The sequence below is a fragment of the Ranitomeya variabilis genome, chromosome 1 (genome assembly GCF_051348905.1).
Source record: "Ranitomeya variabilis isolate aRanVar5 chromosome 1, aRanVar5.hap1, whole genome shotgun sequence".
Taxonomy (NCBI): Eukaryota; Metazoa; Chordata; class Amphibia; order Anura; family Dendrobatidae; genus Ranitomeya; species Ranitomeya variabilis.
In genome coordinates this window covers 71,184,966-71,205,770 of record NC_135232.1, presented here as the reverse complement: position 1 = coordinate 71,205,770, position 20,805 = coordinate 71,184,966, and the positions used below count along the sequence as shown (strand labels likewise).

Below are 20,805 nucleotides of genomic sequence, written 5' to 3'. Positions count from 1 at the left end.
GATTAGCCAAGCAGCAATGTTGAGGACAGACTGGAGTGGTGCAAGGGAGTTAGCGGGGAGGCAACAGAGGAGGGTGTTGCAGTAATCGAGGCTGGATATGATGAGGGCATGCACAAGAGTTTTAGTAGATTGTGGGCTGAGGAAGGGACGGATTCTGGCAATATTTTTCAGTTGGAGGCGACAGGAGGTGGCAAGAGTTTGAACGTACGGTTTGAAGGACAGGGCAGAATCGAGAGTTACCCCGAGGCAGCGGATTTCAGGTGCGGGAGAGAGCGTAATGCCGTTTACCATAATAGATAGATCAGGTAGGGTGGATGCGCGAGATGGGGGAAAGATGATGAGTTCTGTTTTGTCTACATTGAGTTTTAGGAAGCGAGAGTTGAAGAATTAGGATATAGCTGACAGACTCGCCGGGATTCTGGACAGAAGAGAGGCGACATCTGAGCCAGAGTGGTAGATCTGAGTGTCGTCCGCATATAGGTGGTACTGGAAGCCATGGGACTTTATGAGTTGTCCTAGGCCAAGGGTAGAGATGGAAAAAAGTAGAGGCTCTAGGACAGAGCCTTGAGGGACTCCAACAGAGAGGGGGCGGGGTGAGGAGGTAGTGTGGGAGTGGGAAACGCTAAATGTAGCATCCTACATCATAACAGTTGAGCACCCATTTCTCTACTTTTAGTGATTTTATCTTCTGCCATCTACATCACTATAGCTGAGTGTGTGTTTTTACATAATTGCTCTACTAGCTGGTTTCGTGCAAGTCTCAAAAGTTCTTCTTTCTGCTCTGTCAACACAATGGAATACTGAGAAAAGCAGGGCAGAGCTGCATTGGATGCTTGCAGCATGCAGACCAGTGAAGTGAAACTGCAAATGTCACACTGATAATGCATATGGTAGAGTATTATCTTCTGCCATATGCATAAATGAAAAGCATTTATAGTTTCATGTCACTGGTCAGTTAGTTGTGGGGCCAAACACTGCTCTTGACTCATCTCTGCACTGGTAGTTAATACAAGCTCTGTTGTGCAGGCAAAACAAATGGAGCAAATTAAAGTTGAGCTCTGTTGGAAACCAACAAACAGAGCAATGATGTAAAAACATACAGGCACCTATAATGATGCAGAAGATAAAATCTGCCAAGTAGACTAATATACAGAAGCATACAGTTCACATAAGCATACTGTGTATTCTAAAGGTAGAATATAGTCTATGTCAATTCTGTATGCAGAACAGAGCTTTTCTAGAAAAAAAGTCAGCCGAGACAGATTGCACTGGACATGATCAGCCAGGAACAGTAAAACTACATAAGGACAGATCCAATGGCAACAGGAAGTCAAATAGATATGCAACCGTATATATCAAAAGTAAAATCAAATTGAGAATGCAGCAATCGGGCCCAAATAGTATAATCATATAAGATTTACTCCATTAATTTAGAAAATAACACAGAAAAAATAATAATACAATCACATAACAAAAGAGGGGAGGCTGATGCAATACCCAATACAGTACAATAAGTGTAAGGCAATACCAAACAAAGCCACTAGATGGCAAGGGGTTCACACTGAATAAAAGTGTCACACTACAGAAAATAAATACACGTAGGTTACTAAATAACAATATAAAGGGCATAAAAACAGTGCCTTGAAAAAGTATTCATACCCCATTCACACCCGCACACTCGCTCTATCTCAATGAGGCTGGATTGAGGCATCTGTGAACAGCAATTTTCAAGTTTTGCCACACATTCTCACTGGCATTTAGGTATAGATTTAGCTATAGACTGTGACTGGGCCACTCACACACATGAATAATATTATGCTTTTATATAAACCATCCATTGTAGCTCTGGCAGTATGTTGTCGTTGTCCTGCTGGAAGATCTTACCTCTTACACTTTGTCCACCATGAAACTAGGATTATATACGATACGATACACTTTATTGATCCCGAGGGAAATTATGGTATTACAGCAGCATTACAAACAGCATTTCAAACATTACAACATTACAAATAGCATTGCATAAAAGTAATTACTAGGCACAGATCTTGCACATGACTAACCACATTACGTAACAAACCAATTTGAGTGAATATAGGTACTTAAATCTCTAATCATTGCCATTAGTGCGCCATCCATAGGTCATTGTCATCTTTCCCCCTTAGGAAATTATTATACATCCCCATAACAGTAGGTACAAATGATTTCCTGAATATCTCCTTCTTGCACCTAAGTAGGATTAGACGACTGCTGAATGGGCTCTTCTGCTTCAAGAACAGATCATATAGTGGGTGTGTATTATTGTTCATTATAGCCCTACACTTCATCTGAATCCTATCTTCCACTACGTCCTCAAAAGAGTCAAGATGGAGGCCAACAGCCACTCTTGCCTTCTTGATAAGTTTGTTGAGCTTATTAGCGTCAGCTACTTGAACACTACAAGAATTTGTGCCACCTGAATGTGGCTCAGCACCACCATGTTTGACAGTGGGGATGGTGTGTTCCGGGTGATGAGCTGTGTTGCCTTTACACAAAACATGTCATTTGGCATTGATGCCAAAAAGTTCGATTTTGGTTTCATCTGACCAGAGCACCTTCTTCTACATGTTTGGTGTGTCTCCCAGGTGGCTTGTTGCAAACTTTAAACAACACTTTTTATGGATATCTTTGAGAAATGGCCTTTCTTCTTGCCACTCTTCCGTAAAGGCCAGATTTGTCCCACCTCAGCTGTAGATCTCTGCAGTTCATCCAGAGTGATCATGGGCCTCTTGGCTGCATCTCTGATCAGTCTTCTTCTTGTTTGAGATGAAAGTTTAGAGGGACGGCCGGGTCTTGGTAGATTTGCAGTGGTATGATACTCCTTCCATTTCAATATCATCGCTTGTTGCACAGTGCTCCTTAGGATGTTTAAAGTTTTGGAAATCATTTTGTATCCAAATCCGGCTTTAAACTTCTCCACAACAGTATCACGGACCTGCCTGTTGTGTTCCTTGGTCTTCATGATGCTCTCTCTGCTTCAAACAGAACCCTGAGATCATCACAGAGGAGGTGCATTTATACGGAGACTTGATTACGCACAGGTGGATTATGTTTATCATCATTAGGCATTAGGACAACATTGGATCATTCAGAGATCCGCAATGAACTTCTGGAGTGAGTTTATTGCACTGAAAGTAAAGGGGCCGAATAATATTGCCCACCCCACTTTTCAGTTTTTGCATTTCCACAAAAATTTAAAATAGCTAATAAATTTCTTTCAACTTCACAATTGTGTTCCACTTGTTGATTCTTCACCAAAAATTTACATTTGGTATCTTTATGTTTGAAGCATGATATGTGGGAAAAGGTTGAAAAGTTCCAGGGGGCCGAATACTTTCGCCAGGCACTGTATATAGAATTGGAGACTGGTGGAGTTATTTACAGTTGCTGAAAAAGTTATTTATAGTGTGAAAAGATAACATCTCCAGTGTCAAAAGATAAAGCAACTATGACCCATTGGGGTAGATACCAGTATCCAGATTTTATTTTTCCTGAACCCAAAGAAAAAAGAACCTGTTAGATAAAGCAGCCAAAGAGCATTTGCTTGGTTAGACCCTTGGGGCAAAGGTGTCTAGTCTGTGGATCCATTTGAGTTATTTCTGCAATATTTTTTGGTCCCAATCACCCCCCCCCCCCCCCCCCCGATGGAAGGGGTGATGACCTTGTTCACACAGAAGCAAAAGGATCCCAAATCCCCCTGATGTATCTCCTGAATGTGCCTTGATACAGTCATATGAAAAAGTTTGGGCACCCCTATTAATCTTAAGCTTAATGTTTTATAAAAATTGTTTTTTTTTGCAACAGCTATTTCAGTTTCATATATCTAATAACTGTTGGACACAGTAATGTTTCTGCCTTGAAATGAGGTTTATTGTACTAACAGAAAATGTGTAATCTGCATTCAAACAAAATTTGACAGGTGCATAAGTATGGGCACCCTTATCATTTTCTTGTTTTAAATACTGCTACCTACTTTTTACTGACTTACTAAAGCACTTTTTTTGGTTTTGTAACCTCATTGAGCTTTGAACTTCATAGCTAGGTGTATGCAATCATGAGAAAAGCTACTTAAAGTGGCCACTTGCAAGTTGTTCTCCTGTTTGAATCTCCTCTGAAGAGTGGCATCATGGGCTCCTCAAAACAACTGTCAAATGATCTGAAAACAAAGATTATTCAACATAGTTGTTCAGGGTAAGGATACAAAAAGCTGTCTCAGAGGTTTAACCTGTCAATTTCCACTGTGAGGAACATAGTAAGGAAATGGAAGAACACAGGTACAGTTCTTGTTAAGGCCAGAAGTGGCAGGCTAAGAAAAACATCAGAAAGGCAGAGAAGAAGAATGGTGAGATCAGTCAAGGACAATCCTCAGACCACCTCCAGAGAGCTGCAGCATCAACTTGCTGCAGATGGTGTCACTGTGCATCGGTCAACTATACAGCACACTTTGCACAATGAGAAGCTGTATGGGAGAGTGATGCGAAAGAAGCCGTTTCTGCAAGCACGCCACAAACAGAGTCGGCTGAGGTATGCAAAAGCACATTTGGAGAAGCCAATTTCTTTTGGAAGAAGGTCCTGTGGACTCATGAAACCAAGATTGAGTTGTTCGGTAATACAAAAAGGCGTTATGCATGGCGGCAAAAAACACAGTGCGTTGTATAGTTGACCGATGCACAGTGACACCATCTGCAGCAAGTTGATGCTGCAGCTCTCTGGAGATGGTCTGAGGATTGTCCTTGACTGATCTCACCATTCTTCTTCTCTGCCTCTATGATGTTTTTCTTGGCCTGCCACTTCTGGCCTTAACAAGAACTGTACCTGTGTTCTTCCATTTCCTTACTATGTTCCTCACAGTGGAAATTGACAGGTTAAACCTCTGAGACAGCTTTTTGTATCCTTCTCCTGAACAACTATGTTGAATAATCTTTGTTTTCAGATCATTTGACAGTTGTTTTGAGGAGCTAATGATGCCACTCTTCAGAGGAGATTCAAACAGGAGAACAACTTGCAAGTGGCCACTTTAAGTAGCTTTTCTCATAATTGCATACACCTGGCTATGAAGTTCAAAGCTCAATGAGGTTACAAAACTAAAAAAAGTGCTTTAGTAAGTCAGTGAAAAGTAGGTGGGAGTATTTAAAACAAGAAAATGATAAGGGTGCCCATACTTATGCACCTGTCAAATTTTGTTTGAATGCAGATTACACATTTTCTGTTAGTACAATAAACCTCATTTCAAGGCAGAAACATTACTGTGTACAACAGTTATTAGATATATGAAACTGAAATAGCTGTTGCAAAAAAAAACAATTTTTATAAAACATTAAGCTTAAGATTAATAGGGGTGCCCAAACTTTTTCATATGACTGTATTGGTGTTTCTCTAGCATGTTTTACGTCTCCAAGATGGTCCCCTATACGTCTCCTGAACTCTCTTTTTGTCTTCCTGGCTGTCATGCAGTACAGCGCAACATACACCAGGGGGAGCTTGATAGGAAAGTGAGATTGCACACACTGAGCAGCAGAACAGATGCCACCAAGTGGTGAGAGAGTGGTCAGAAAAGCCGAGTCAGAGCACGAAATAGCACAACAGTACAAAAGGATTTACATAGAATGGATAGTCAGGATGTAGCAAGAGATCAGTAAACCAGGACGGGCAAAATACGGTACGAAAAGGACAAACCAAAATGGAGTCAATAGCCAAGCCAGGAGGTCAGAACCGGAGAATCAAGCTGTAATGATTATAGGGGATAACTCAGGAGACTCTTTGCATGGAACAAGACAACTACAGGACACAGTTTTATAAGTGGTAAAGTCTATATTATCACATGGTGATTCAAACAGGTGCAGAGAGAAACTCAAGTCCACAACACTTGGTGTAAATATTAAACGCAGCTTAGCAGTCTATAGGGAACTTCAGAGGAAAATGCAATCACGCAGAAAGTCTGTGAAGCATAGTTATTCTTGAGGATACTTGACATGAATAAGTCCTTGTTTTAGTCCAAACACAGATAGATATGCTTATAAGGCAGTTCAAGCAATGTCTTATCTCAACCAGCTAGGCCTGGGTGATAATCTCAGGTTTAAGCAGAGCAGCAACAGTTTACATGTCCAGCAAATGCAGATGGAAGTAACCATGAACAGCAGATAAAGGAGGATTACTGGAAACTGGTGTTTGCAGCAGGAACTCAGAGCAGAGTAGCAGGATCACCACACAGGTTCACAGGAGCAGGTATATAGCCAGGGAGTCACCAGAGTCAGGAGCTGGATGCAAGGTAGAATACTGTAGCACAGACTGAAGGCTGGGGTGGAGTTTTATAGCAGGAAGACACAGTGCACATGAGACCAAAGATGCCATCTTGGAAAAGGGCAGTAATGCACAAAAGGTAATAAAAATGTTCAGAGTCCTGACACAAGCAGATCAACAGACAAACAGAGAAATGCTGGGAATGGGCAGACAGAAGGAGATAACAGACACAGGACAAGTCAGGGTTTACAACAGGACAAATCAAGGGCTTCCAGAGTCAGGTTTACACGCCGAAGGTAGAACTATAGCTGACACCACCCTCAGGATACCTGGGAGCTAAATAGCAAACCTGAGCCCAGAATGAGGCAGAGCAAAGTTAACCCTTGACATGATCCGCCTGGAGAAAGAGCAGACAGGACTAAACTCTGGAATGGATCATGACACTGGCATAGTTGAGGGGACAGGAGCATCTGATATTTTATATGGCACCTGCAGTCTTGCAATTTGCGAAGTGTCTAATCTCATAGATCCTGCCTGTAGTGACACTCCAAAATTGCTTACCAACCTCAACAAGCCTGCAGAAGGAGCAGCCACCACATCTGAAAGTACCTAGATGCCTTTTATACAGCCAAGCACCTGTTTTTTAGGGTGATAAAGGTACTATGGACTAATTGGTCACCCACCAACCTATCTCTCCTATAGATGATGGCAGGTTCCGCTGGTAAAAAATTGCTTAATTCAATATCAGCCCTTAAGATGTCCCAGTGTCTCTTGATAATGTCCCTCACTTCATGGGAACAATTGTCAAAGTTTCCTATCAATCTTAGGAGATGATCATCCTTTTTTTTTCTTTTGGTTGTAATAGACTAGTCATGGTTTGTGATTCAGCATTTTTAAAGGCATCCCGAAGTACTTTGTTGGGATAGCCCCTGTCAAGAAACCTATTTTGAAGTTCCTTAGCTTGTGTGGAAAAGCATGAGGTAATAGAGAAGTTCCTTTTAACCCTTAAGTATTGACCTTTCAGGATACCTCTTTTGAGACTATAGGCGTGGTGACTGCTCCAACCAAGCAAGGTGTTCTTGGAGGTTGGCTTTCTATAGACACTTGTTTGTAAGTGGTCCTCATTATCCTTTTTGATGGTAATTTCAAGGAATTTAATAGAGGATAGATCTATTTTAGAGGTAAAGTTGAGACCGATGTTATTTATAATTTATAGTCAGATCAAAGACAAAGCTGTAAAGAGAGGACGTCTCGACCAAAATATCAGAATGTCGTCAATGTAATGACCCCAGAAAATAATATGGGAGCACCACCAGAATGATGACATTCTGATATTTTGGAGGGGTTACATTCTTGTAGAGAGATTGTGGGTACCAGTACCAGTAACTGACGTCCATGCGGTCAGTTTGATCCATTTTTTTACTCATCACACCATGATAAACCCAGCCCTTAGGTTCCAGAGGTCTCTCTTATAAGAGGGGGTATTGTCACGGGAATAACGCTCTAGAGAGGGCCAGAAGATCACTGTGTCTGGTTTCAGAAACTCATACACTGGCTAGAAGTATGTCATCATCGTACTAAACAGTGCTGTTTTTTCCTTGAAAGCAGTGCAAGGGTTAATCTGTTCAGTTGAGCTCCTGGAGCTTTCCTACTTGGATTGTCTCAGCTGTCTCAGTGATGGACACTCCCCTCTTCTATATATGCTCACCTCTGGCACTTGTAGATTGCCAGTTTTAGTTCTTACTGCCTAGTTCTGGAGCTGGAGGTGAAGTTTGTGGATGGAGTTAGAGTTTGGAGATTGGTCTGGAGATTGTTGCTTGGAGTTTTGTCTGTGTGCATATCCTCTTTCTCTCTTATTTGGTTTCTTCTTCCTGTAACTCCCCTGTGTCCCACTCTGTTGTTTGGTGTGTCTATTTTGTATGGTTGGTATTATCATTTATCCATGTCCATCTTCCCTTGTTTGTCTGATTAGTGTGTTCACTTCGGCTTCTCACTACCATGGGTTGGGGAGGGGACAGACCTGGGTAGATATAGGAGCATAGCAAGTAATTTGGGGTGCAAGGGATAGATTAGGGCGCCTCTAGTGCAAGGAACCTGGTTAGCACCCAAAATCCCAACACCGATTTTACAGTTTTCCTCTTTTTGTTTTCTTTTTATAATAAAAATTATACATATAAAAAAATCTATAATGTTACTTAGACATGTACATTTTTTATATTAGTGACCACAAACTTGGGACCTACAGGATAATTTTATAAAACTCTCCCATCGAGCCGATGCATAATTAGTATTATTATGTGAGGAGTTTGCATATCAGTGATGGTGGATATTATGAAAAATAATGCACGCACTTTTTTTTCTTTTTGCTCATCAGCTTTCGTTACTGTTTGTGTATTTAATGTGTGGTCCAAGACAACTCTTCTTCTTTGAATGTGACTCAGAGACCCCAAAAGGTTTGACACCCCTGGTCTACACACTGAGGTCTACGCATTCACCCCTTCCTTTGCAAAATGTTGTAGGTGCCCGAGGCTATGCACTCAATATACTCTCTAGAATACTAAGGCCATGCACTCATGCATCAATGTAGAGACCCATTTACAGGTCTTTAGACAAAAGAATATAAAGCTGTAATTTGTAGCTATTATTAATTCCCGAAAGAGGTTGTCCAGCCTTGGATTACAAGTCTGCAGTCACTTTCATTGAGGGAGACTATACACGTTTAGTTGGCATGTGACCGTATGTATGCAGATCGCATACTTGCAGTCACGTGTCTGATGGTCCCAGTGCTGGCACCAGAGAATCCTGACATTGTGCAGTATGCACACTGTAAGGATTCACAAGGCTGCAATCACAAAGAGTGACAGCAGACTTGTACCTTAAGGCCGGACAACCCCTTTAAGGCTTGTTAGTTGTGTAGTGCAGCCATGAAACATGCATGCATTGAAAAACAAATGACATCAGAAATAATTGTCATGTTTCTTACATTTTCATGTACTGTAGATTAGTCTATATTACATCTTACATAAAAATAGTCCTAACTTTCAATGGAATAATACACAAAGAACAAAAAGCAAAACGAAAACTGCACTGTAATGTAGATGGCACATCCAATACTTAATTCATCAAATATATGCAATATCAAAAGCTCTTTATTCAATGTAATAATAGACAGACAAGGAATGAAAAGCATTTAAAAACACACAAGTGTGAATAAAACACAATGGTGTCTGACTAATATAAAGTCAGAAACGCCCCCACCTGGAGCTACTAATCATGAAGGAGCAACATCCACAAATATATACATTGTAGTAGCCAAAATTTATACAGATATATATGACATATTGTGCCGTCAAATGCTAATAAATATAGACACTATTCCTGATATCTGCACACATTTACTGTAGAGTTTATATCATAAAGTTACAAAGTATTGCCATCCGTTGTAAAAAATATATGTATCACCAGATTCTGATTCTATTCATTTTGACCAATGGATGCTTTGTAAGCTGTATCTTGCCATGCCTACTTGTTTTACCACTTCATGGTCATTCCCGTGTCATACTTGATACTGCCAAGCCAACTGACTTCTCAGTTTCCTTTCACCAGAGACCACTCTGGGTAGCAGTTCCCATTCTAGTAAATTTGCCGTCCTCACATGACTAAAACTGGTCAGATTTTACCTCCCAGGATCATCTCTGGGTTTACATGATCAAGAACATCTTTGTTGGGGATCCAAGCTGTCCATAGGATTCATAGAAGTCTTCTCCAACATCAAAGGTCAAAGGCATTCATTTTTATTCTCTCTGTGTTCATGAGTGTCCACTTCTCATAGTCATATGTTGCAGTAGGGAACACAATGGCAGTGATCAGTCTTTGTTTGATGGTGACTGAGACGTCCTTGCACTTCCATATTTGGTTCATGATCACCATGGATGTTCGTCCCAATTCTATTCAATGCATGATCTCTGCGCTTGTATCTTGCAATTAATGAGAAACCCAAGAAAAATGATGCTATTGACCACTTCTATTTCTTCATTGGTGATCTTCATATGGACTGCCTTGTTGGTGGAAGTCATGATTTTACTCTTCTTAATGTTCAGATCAATGAACATAAGCTAAAGAAATATATCAGGTATTCTATGGAAGGAGTGTTTAGCACTAGATTTAGAGAATCGGTGCTAAAGAATGATTTTGAGAAGTCGTAACAATACAGAAGAACATCTGGTGGCACACATAGTGCTTGTGTGGGTCATGAAATGAATAGATCTGGATTATTTTGGCATATATAAAGCCCATTATGCTTCCTAGACATATTGGAGGTGAAGTATTTTCTGCACAATGTATTTATATTCTGTTTATATCAGAATAATCCCCGCCAATTGTATTTTGGATCCACTTGAGATAATTGTTTGTAAGTCGTGTGTAGACCCCTGGAAACTTTGGATTACCACAGTCATTAGGTCCAAATGAGACAAGGCCAACATATTTTCCATCACAGATTAATGGACCACCAGAATCCCCCTGGAACAGATCATAGGACGGATTAATTTCATGGTGATTGGAAAGCTGAACAGTGAACACAATTGACATTTCTAACTTTCTATTTTATGCACACAAGTTTCGAGTGTTTCATTTCTCTGCAGTTTCTGAGATTTATGCTGATTGCATAGACAAAGGTGCAAAATCTCTCACATGAGTCCTGTTCCCCTTAAAGGGAACCTGTCACCTGAATTTGGCCCGCCCATATGACCCAAAACTGGTCCCGCCAAATTCAGGTGACAGGTTCCCTTTAAACAGCTTTTCCAGCCTAAAGGTATGTGTCCACGTTCCGGATTGCATCAGGATTTGGTCAGGATTTTCCATCAGTATTTGTAAGCCAAAACCAGGAGTGGAACAATTAGAGGAAAAGTATAAAAGAAACATATGCACCACTTCTGTATTTATCACCCACTCCTGGTTTTGGCTTACAAATACTGATGGAAAATCCTGACCAAATCCTGATGCAATCCTGAACGTGGACACATAGCCTTAAGGTACACACTATGTGACTGCAGACTTGTGAATCCTTACAGTGCTCGTGAACCTGGAGATATGTGCCGACTAGACTTACTTCGCCTAGCCTAATGCAAGTGTATTAAGTAAGGCTGGACATGTCTAGTCTGAATGTGGCCACATGTATGCAAATCACATACTTGTAGTCACATGACCGACTGCTTCAAGCACCGGAGAATCCTCACAGAGCGCAGTGATAAAATTTATAGAGTTAATTATCTAACACTCATAACAATCATGAGAAATAGTAATTATATTTTTTATACTTGTGATGTTAATTATTAAGTGCTGATTCAGTTTCTCTAGATTCACACTTTATCTAATAAAGTAAAATAATATAGACTTACACATGGAATTACTTACCGCACATGTGTCAGCTTTTTGCTTCTTAGTTGGGGCTCCGGCACACAACATGCTGTCAGTAATAGATTTCTCCTTTTTGCTGTATTCTTTCTTACAGACCTTATTGTCAACAATTGCCAGCTTAACTTCTCGAAGGACGTCGGATGTTATCCTTTTCCTTAAATCACTTATTCCCCATCCCGCTGCGCTGCATATCTTCCTGGCTGCAATGTTTTCTTCATTTTTTGGTAATGGAAGAAGTGAAACAAACTTGTTCAGCTTTACAGGTTTCTCCAGCTGTAACAGAAAAAATATACTGTATCCAGACAAACCCTAAAAATATGACTGGTAAAGGGCTCAGTGCTTGGCTATATAAATTTATGTACAAGTGCATCTGTAACACCCCAGCGTCCTGGTTGTTCCAGTGGCATTGCTTTCCTCACTGGGAGAGTGATGTCACGCTTGGAAGCAAGGGAAGATCTCTTCTATCAGGTAATCACAAACATGCAGCATGTTCGGACACCAGGCCAGAAGGGGGAGCTCTGAACCAGTTTTCCTGGGAACTGCCCTGGAGATATATTCTGGCTGGAGGGGAAGTTAGTAGGCAGTCTTTCAGAGGACATAGAAGTGAGCAGTCAGACAGTGAGTGTCGGGAGGACTGAATGGGTCGTGTAGCCAGAGTTGTTGCAGCTCCTGGGGAAAGAGAATTAAGAAAGAAGAACAGTTTGTAGAGAGCGTGCAGGAGAGCAAAGCACAGAAGAGTGGCATCTGGGAAGGATAGCTGTGACTGGGCTGGCTACCTCCTTGGCTGAGCACAAACACCAGAAGCCGGTAGGAGAGGCACAGCAGAAACTGACAGGACAGCTGGATTACAAATCACGTGTCTGCCTTAATACCCAGGAGGCACAGTGGCACATAGAGCCCGGGTCGTGATAGAGACCCTGTAAAAAGGCTCGAGCCACCTGTCATACGGGTTTGTGTCCCACCTTTATGGAAGACAGAGAGGAACTGTGAGGACCTTGCTAGAAGCCATAGGCAGTAAGGGACTACAATACCACTGCACTATGAGGAAGGCTTTCATCTCCACCTGGTAGAGGGGACTCTGAACTTGCTTCCAAGCCAGCCGGACCCTGCCTGTACCTGTGATCTGGTGCCCTGGACTGCGGTTGCCTGAAACCTACAGTGAACAAGGTAAAGAGACTGCAAACCTGTGTCCTCCGTTCTTTACTGCACCACTCACCATCTTCACCTATACACCGGGAGCCCTGGAGACCTACTTCACCTGTGGGAAGTTATTCCATCTAGCTGCCACAACATCACCCCAGCAGCGTCGGTCCCTATTGACCGAATACCACAGGTGGCATCACAAACACAAACTTTATTCACCAATCCCCTTAAAGACTTTCCCCTTTAATTGGGCACCCAGGGCCACGGACTGGGTTGCAGCCACCGCCACTGTGACATCCGTACCGAGTACCCCACGGTTCTGGCAGGCGTTCCACACCTACTAATACAGGCTTGTCTAGTTGCTTTCAATGTATATGACCAAATATGTCAAAACTGTTTAACAAAACTTTGTATCCAGTTTCTTATTATGCTAATTCAATACATTCTCATACACACACATACACCAAAAACAACACCTGCTAGAGTAACACAATTACTTTTTTGGTCAAAGCCAATTCCACCACTCATTATGTCTTTGACGCACTGAATATCATTTCAGCCGTGCAAGCTGTGGCTGGGGCGCGCTAAGCTGTCAGTGTTGTGAGTGACAGTCCAGCCATCCAATCAAAGCCGGGGCATGCTTTGTTCCCTCCAGTTGTCTACCGTCCTGGGTTATTACCTGGCTATTTACCTGGATGTCTGTATCTGATTCCTGCCAGTCATAACCTTATCTCAGTGTTATGTGTGTGTATTTCTGCGCTCTGTTTCTGATCTATTGCTACCTGACATCGGACCTTTGCTTCTGACCATCCATTTGCCTAGCCCCTTTGTCTTAATCCACTACCTTCATGGAATTCTGACGTCAGACCGTGACCTGATTACACCTTTGTCTTTCCCCTTCGTTTACGGTGAGCTTTCTTGGTATCTGACCCCGGACTTCTTGACTACCCTGCCTCACAGCTTGTCCATGAGTAGTGACTAATGCCACACTGTCAACTTGCTCTGCGCAGTTTGGCAAAACTTAAGCCAAGAGGAAATGTAAGGGAATATACATTTGCATATAAAGATCTCCATGCTGTACAGTACACATGTCAAACGTCTTTCCGAATCAGACAGCAAGAATTATCAATAACGTACATGGTGTAATGCTATAAATTATATATAACACTGAGTAAGAAAAGGGCCAAGACAAAACATTATTCATTACTATCAAATATGGTGACTTTCAAGATGGTGGAGAGTAGGCTGACATCTCTTTGGTGTATCCATGACAAGCATTGGCATTATATAGATATTTCGCTGACCCATGAGTTTGACTTCACTCTACAGTTCTGGTTTGGTAGTTTAGTCCCTCATTTACATCCTCCATTACATCTCCTTGTTTTTTATTCTTACCTGTAAAAGCTGAAGGTCATTGATCCTGAGATCCTTGTCATAACAGGGGTACTTAATGCCTCGTTTAATCCTTATCTGCTGCTGTTCTTGAGTATCTTGCAGTCTGTGTGCACCCAGTATGGCATATGAAGTATTTGCACTGAAAATAAAATAAAAAATTCTCCTCAGTCAAAACAGTTTTGTAGAAAAATAAAAACTCTGTTGCTCAATATCACTTAAAGGAAATGAAACACCTATATTTTTAACTACAGAAAACCAGAAAGTGATAAATATTTTTTTTTATGATCTGTTTTAAGTTTTAGAGTTTTTTGTTTCTGATGGCTGCCATTTTACATAAGTTGCTGTTCATTGATATGTTTTATGGCAGCTACATTGAGCGCAGGAATTTATATTATAGTCTGTGGATTACTCATTTAATTCTATGGCGGAGTGCTGTGTGCGTGCTCTAACCTGTGCATAAATTACTGTGCAGTGAGGGAGAGGAGGTGAGCTGTGATTTCCATCAATGTGAATGATGAATTCTCTGTATGTTATGGATGTTAACTTCTGCAGCAATCCTGCTTGTTATGATAATGAGATGACTGCTGAGGAGTAAAGTTAGACAAAATGATACATAGGACAATGTTAGACTAGCCACAATGGAAGTCCTTATCTGCTAGACCAGAGCCCTGCAAACCTCCCCCGCCAGCATCCTTGGCTCCTCTTTTGATTGGCATGCACAGTGCCCAGTGTTTGTCACACTGCAACAATGTCGGGGTACCAGATCTACTAGTTATCTGAAGAAGCACTGGGGATGCCAGGAGATAGGAGGAGGTTTCCTACAAACTACCAATAACCAGCAACCAGCATGACCACTGGATGAGATTCCTGTGAATCATTTTGCTCAACTCTAATGAGAAGTGGCATCTGCAGAACAAGTAGTGTCAGTCTATAATGATGGTCAATAACCAGAGAGAGAGACCTGCAAAATTTACATTTAAAAACCTAATTCATAAGCTTGTCTCTCTTTATATGCTCTAATAGGGTGTATAAACATTATTGAAGTTTTTTTTTACTTTCCATCCCCTTATATGAGTCATAGGACAGTGGAGAGCCCCACTATTTGACCCAGCTTGTCCATATATTACTTAGATGACCAATTATTGGATTGTCTGGCAGAAAATGCTATAGTTCCCTTCAAATACCTTAAAGTGAATCTGTCAGCAGGATTTTGCTGAGTAACCTACAGACATTGTCAGGTTGGCAGTGTTAAACTGATTAAAATGATACCTGGGGTAAAGAAATTCATCTTGTGGTTCTTGTGTAATCAGTGTTAGAAGTTTTCAATTAATGATGCGCCCGTGCTGTGGGGTAGGACTGTAGGCAGAGTCTTATATTCCTGCTCTAAGTCAGAGAAACCAAGGAGAGACCTGCCCACAGGCTTCCCCAAAGAACAAACATGTTCCTCATCATAGACACAGACTGTTTGTGCTTCGATGCAGCCTGTGAGCAGGTCTTTCCTTGGTTTCTCTGGCTTAGAGCAGGAAGACAAGACTCTGCCTACAGTCCCGCCCAGAAGCATGGGAGTATCATTAACTGAAAACTTCTAACACTGATAACACAAGAACCACAAGACAGATCTCTCCACCTCATTTTAATCAGTTTAACAGTTCCAACCTGACAGTGTCTGTAGTTTAGTTAGCAAATTCCTGCTGAAAGGTTCACTTTAACATATGAAAGATATGACATTAGAAGAAGAAGATCTATATTTGGCCTATAGACACAGGTCCCAGCAATGGTATTGCCCTAATAGGACATTTTACTTGAGGGTTCCCTATGAATGCTGAGGAATTGCAATAAACCTCAGATAAAGAACATTACAGAATATGCGGTTTCTTTACTATTGGTTCTGCTGTCAAAATTTGTCAAGACAGGATATACTTACAAATTACAGTGAGCAGCAGTTAAAATCCAGTTTGGTTTAATTAGTGCTCCACCACACATCTCATTTGACTTCAGAAAAACCATGTATGGTCTGGAGTGTGGAGCGGCCTCATTTCCTCCAATAATTTCCATGCCGACATCTGTGAATAAGGATGAATACTGGAGATTAGTAGGAATGGGCAAATGAGCATGATGATGTCTAGTAGGTTTCAGCTTGGAATAATCCAGAAATAACTATGGTGGGTGCAGGGATTGCCGACACACCCAGGTCCTGGTGCCTTGGTGGCCAAAAATCTTAATTTGGCAAATATGAGACCACTTTTACTAAAGATCTATGCTGCCACAAGATTCAACGAATCTTTAATGAAGCAGACGGAGTCATTTTGTGTTCTGTTTGACTTCATTTTCGGCATTGTCTGTCTTTTCGAGGCACAAAACACATTTGACCACCTTTGCCATTTTTAAAGGATTCAGATGGATGACTTTGATGTGTGGCTAAAACATGAAGTGAACCCAGCATTATTATCCAGATGTTTTCAACGGGGAGATGAGGAAAAAGTAACGTAAAATGCCTCTGGATGGTCTTAAAATGTAAGAAATGAAAATGAGTGTTGAAAGTCAACAAGTTCGATCTTTCTGTCCTCCAACTTAATTTGATGAGAAAGATTCAGCCCCCGTTCCACCATATAAACTAGATATCAGCTGGTCCAACTGAAATTGATTTACTTTTATCTAATGTGTAATAGGGCATTAACAGATATTCAAACCTAACAGATATTAGTAACTCCCAGGAAGTCAACCAGTTATTGATACTGGTAAGGGTCTCAACTACCAAACCTTTAATATCTGAATATGTCAATTCGGCGGCCATCTACAAGTATTGAGCCCAAGAATTAATCTAAACCAGGAATTCACACCTTAAATGCGCTGTGAGACTTCACAATTCGGCAGTCACATAGAGTGACTGCAGACTGGTAGTTTTAGACCAGGCAACCTCTTTAAGTCAATTAGGAGGTACCACAACTGACCACAGTTATTCTCTATATAGAATATCTAAAAAAATAACCCAATGTGGGCACTTGAGAACAGGAAGTTAGAAACACTGTCGCACATTTACTTATTCAAAAGTGACAGAATTCTGGTTGAGAATTCACCAAAAATTACTTGCATTTAATATGAAACATGTATTGTTTTTTTGTGTCTCATGAGACACCTTTAACACTCCAAACAACACCAGCTAGAGTAGACAATTAAAAATTCAGTTTCTTGTAAAATAAAACAATGAATAAAACACCACAAGTACAGAACACTAGGTGGGTATATCCGAAAATAAAGAAATAAATGGTCCTGGTAAAATCCTCAAATGCAAGAAAATATTACTGCATAAGTGTGCAAAAAATATGTCCAATATACGTGGCACCCCAGGAGTTCGGGTACCACAGTGATGATGTCTTCCTCTCGGGGAGGGTAGTGCCATGCCTGGAGACAAGTGGGATCCCTTTGGCAGGTAAATCTTAGGCCAGGAGAGGGAGCTCAGAACTCTTGGCATTCTCTTGATGAGCTTCAAGAGGTAGTCACCGGAAATGGTTTTCACTTCACAGGTGTGCCCTGTCAGGTTTAATAAGTGTAATTTCTTGCCTTATAAATGGGGTTGGGGACATCAGTTGTGTTGAACAGAAGTCTGGTGGATACACAGCTGATAGTCCTACTGAATAGACTGTTAGAATTTGTATTATGGCAAGAAAAAAGCAGCTAAGTAAAGAAAACCGAGTGGCCTTCATTACTTTAAGAAATGAAGGTCAGTCAGTCCAAAAAATTGGGAAAACTTTGAAAGTGTCCCCAAGTGCAGTTGCAAAAACCATCAAGTGCTACAAAGAAACTGGCTCACATGAGGACCGCCCCAGGAAAGGAAGACCAAGAGTCACCTCTGCTTCTGAGGATAAGTTTATCCGAGTCACCAGCCTCAGAAATCACAGGTTAACAGCAGCTCAGATTAGAGACTAGGTCAATGCCACTCAGAGTTCTAGCAGCAGACACATCTCTACAACAACTGTTAAGAGGAGACTTTGTGCAGCAGGCCTTCATGGTAAAATAGCTGCTAGGAAACCACTGGTAAGGACAGGCAACAAGTAGAAGAGACTTGTTTGGGATAAAGAACACAAGGAATGGACATTAGACCGGTGGAAATCTGTGCTTTGTTCTGATGAGTCCAAATTTGAGATCTTTGGTTCCACCCACCGTGTCTTTGTGCGACACAGAAAAGGTGAACGGATGGACTCTACATGCCTGATTCCCACCGTGAAGCATGGAGGAGGAGGTGTCATGGTGTGGGGGTGCTTTGCTGGTGACACTGTTGGGGATTATTCAAAATTGAAGGCATACTGAACCAGCATGGCTACCACAGCATATTGCAGCGGCATGCTATTCCATCCGGTTTGCGTTTAGTTGGACCATCATTTATTTTTCAACAGGACAATGACCCCAAACACACCTCCAGGCTGTGTAAGGGCTATTTGACCAAGAAGGAGAGTGATGGGGTGCTACGCCAGATGACCTGGCCTCCACAGTCACCAGACCTGAACCCAATCGAGATGGTTTGGGGTGAGCTGGACCGCAGAGTGAAGGCAAAAGGGCCAACAAGTGCTAAGCATCTCTGGGAACTCCTTCAAGATTGTTGGAAGACCATTTCCGGTGATTACCTCTTGAAGCTCATCAAGAGAATGCCAAGAGTGTGCAAAGCAGTTATCTAGGCAAAAGGTGGCTACTTTGAGGAACCTAGAATATAAGACATAATTTCAGTTGTTTCACACTTTTTTGTTAAGTATATAATTCCACATGTGCTAATTCATAGTTTTGATGCCTTCAGTGTGAATGTACAATTTTCATAGCCATGAAAATACAGAAAAATCTTTAAATGAGGTGTGTCCAAACTTTTGGTCTGTACTGTATATTTGACTTATTTTTTGCACACTTATGTAGCAATATTTTCTTGCATTTGAGGATTTTACCAGGACCATTTACTTCTTTATTTTCGGGTGAACACCTAGTGTTCTGTACTTGTGGTGCTGTATTTGACTTTTTTATTCATTGTTTTATTTGAATTTACAATAATCTGAAGGTGTAATTGTCTACTCTAGCCGATGTTAAACCAGTTTTCTTTGGAGTATTACTGGTGTTTTGCTTTATGGCTGTTTATGTAGGATAATGTCGGTGTGGTCACGAGACACCTTTGAAACATCTCTAGACAATGTGGTTCATTGGGTTCGTAAAATGTGCCACATTTAATACTGTAAGCACAATATTTTTGGTGCAAAATACCTGAATAGCCAAACATAGACACATATAAAATAAACATCTACATCTAAATAAAATAGACACATATAAAATAAACAGTACTGCGTATCACTTTGGATGCCTGACCAACAAAAGTGTGTATAGAGTAGTATAGCATTATATAGTAGTAGAATATTATAAAGCAGTATAGTAAATATTGTGAAGCACATTTACCAACAATGTTCAAGTATTATTGTTATTAAACTATTATAATAGCTTTTTTTTCAAGTTATGTTTTTTTCCCAAAAAAATCGAAGAGCTCTATGAAGTATTAAAAAACACATTCATTTATTGAACCACAAGTAAAACTTTCAGGATATATCGGGGGCTTATCTACAGCATTACAGAGTGCTGTAGATAAGCCCCTGATGCCGGTGGGCTTAGCTCACCTTTGATTTTGGGGGTGACAGGTTCCCTTTAACTGACATAGTGAATCAGAAGAACTATACTACGTTTCTAATGAGAGGTATTTGTTAATATTATTATTACACTTACTACGTATTGAGATATTTTGGATTTTGGATATGGGAATACCCTTTTAACAAAGAAAAATATTCATGGGAAATCTAGATATTGGCAGTCCTAGACTGATAATAAGTACTTTTTAATAGCATTGCAAAATAGTATGGCAGAACGTAGTAGTGTGCTTTTATATATTATCATAGCATTAGGCTGTTGTATACTAGTGTGCAGTAATATAGTATTGTATTGTGACGTCATATTATGTAGTATTGTTTGGTAATATGGTAGTGTGTAGTAGCATAGTATTATGTAGTATAGTATTATGTGCTAGTATGCAGAACATAACACAATTCTCATGAATTATTAATGTAATATTTACTTACGTCCATTGATGTGAAGCAGGGATAACACAAACAGCGTTATAAAATGCCCCATTCTCAGTGGTCCTCTCAGTACCTTAGACGGGGCGTGGGATCATATATACGGTATATCTATGTCATGTGGTTTCACTTCTGAGAAAATATCTGCACATTGTGGTTTGTGAGTCAAATGACTAGTGATGTTGCCTTCAAGGAAAATAAAGCTTTAGGTGATACCTCAGAAGGATTCGGTTTTGTTTTCTACATATAATATATTACGGGATGTTTCCACTAATGGACTGTAGAGACTTATGATTTATGATTAGGGTTAACAGGTAGAAATTGAACTACTGTTCTGGTACTTTCTTAATGTAGCTTTGTTCTGGTACATTATGTCATTTGGTTTGTTCTTGTTCTGTTTTTATTCACTGTAGTTGGTTCTTATACTGTTTTAACATGATTTTTTTTCTGGTTCCATAGTTGTGACAGCACAGCA

At 40.7% G+C, this 20,805-nt stretch overlaps 1 protein-coding gene across 1 annotated transcript; it reads right to left on the bottom strand.

Annotated features, from left to right (window-relative positions):
* Positions 1-9,408: 9,408 nt before the first annotated feature.
* Positions 9,409-20,507, bottom strand: LOC143793726 (granzyme A-like). Its single transcript, XM_077280744.1, has 5 exons — positions 20,334-20,507; positions 16,157-16,295; positions 14,233-14,371; positions 11,692-11,967; positions 9,409-10,797 (listed from the first exon to the last, which is right to left on the bottom strand). Exons 1-5 carry the CDS (start codon positions 20,383-20,385, stop codon positions 10,621-10,623), a joined length of 783 nt encoding a protein of 260 aa, XP_077136859.1. The 5' UTR covers positions 20,386-20,507; the 3' UTR covers positions 9,409-10,620.
* Positions 20,508-20,805: the final 298 nt, after the last annotated feature.

Coding starts and splice junctions, on each gene's coding strand:
- LOC143793726 (XM_077280744.1), bottom strand. CDS start 20,385: ATGGGGCATTTTATAACGCTGTTTGTGTTATCCCTGCTTCACATCAAT. Junction 14,372..16,156: donor ACTGCTGCTCACTGTAATTT/GTAAGTATATCC, acceptor TTTTATTTTCAG/TGCAAATACTTCATATGCCA. Junction 11,968..14,232: donor ATGACCTTCAGCTTTTACAG/GTAAGAATAAAA, acceptor TTTCTGTTACAG/CTGGAGAAACCTGTAAAGCT.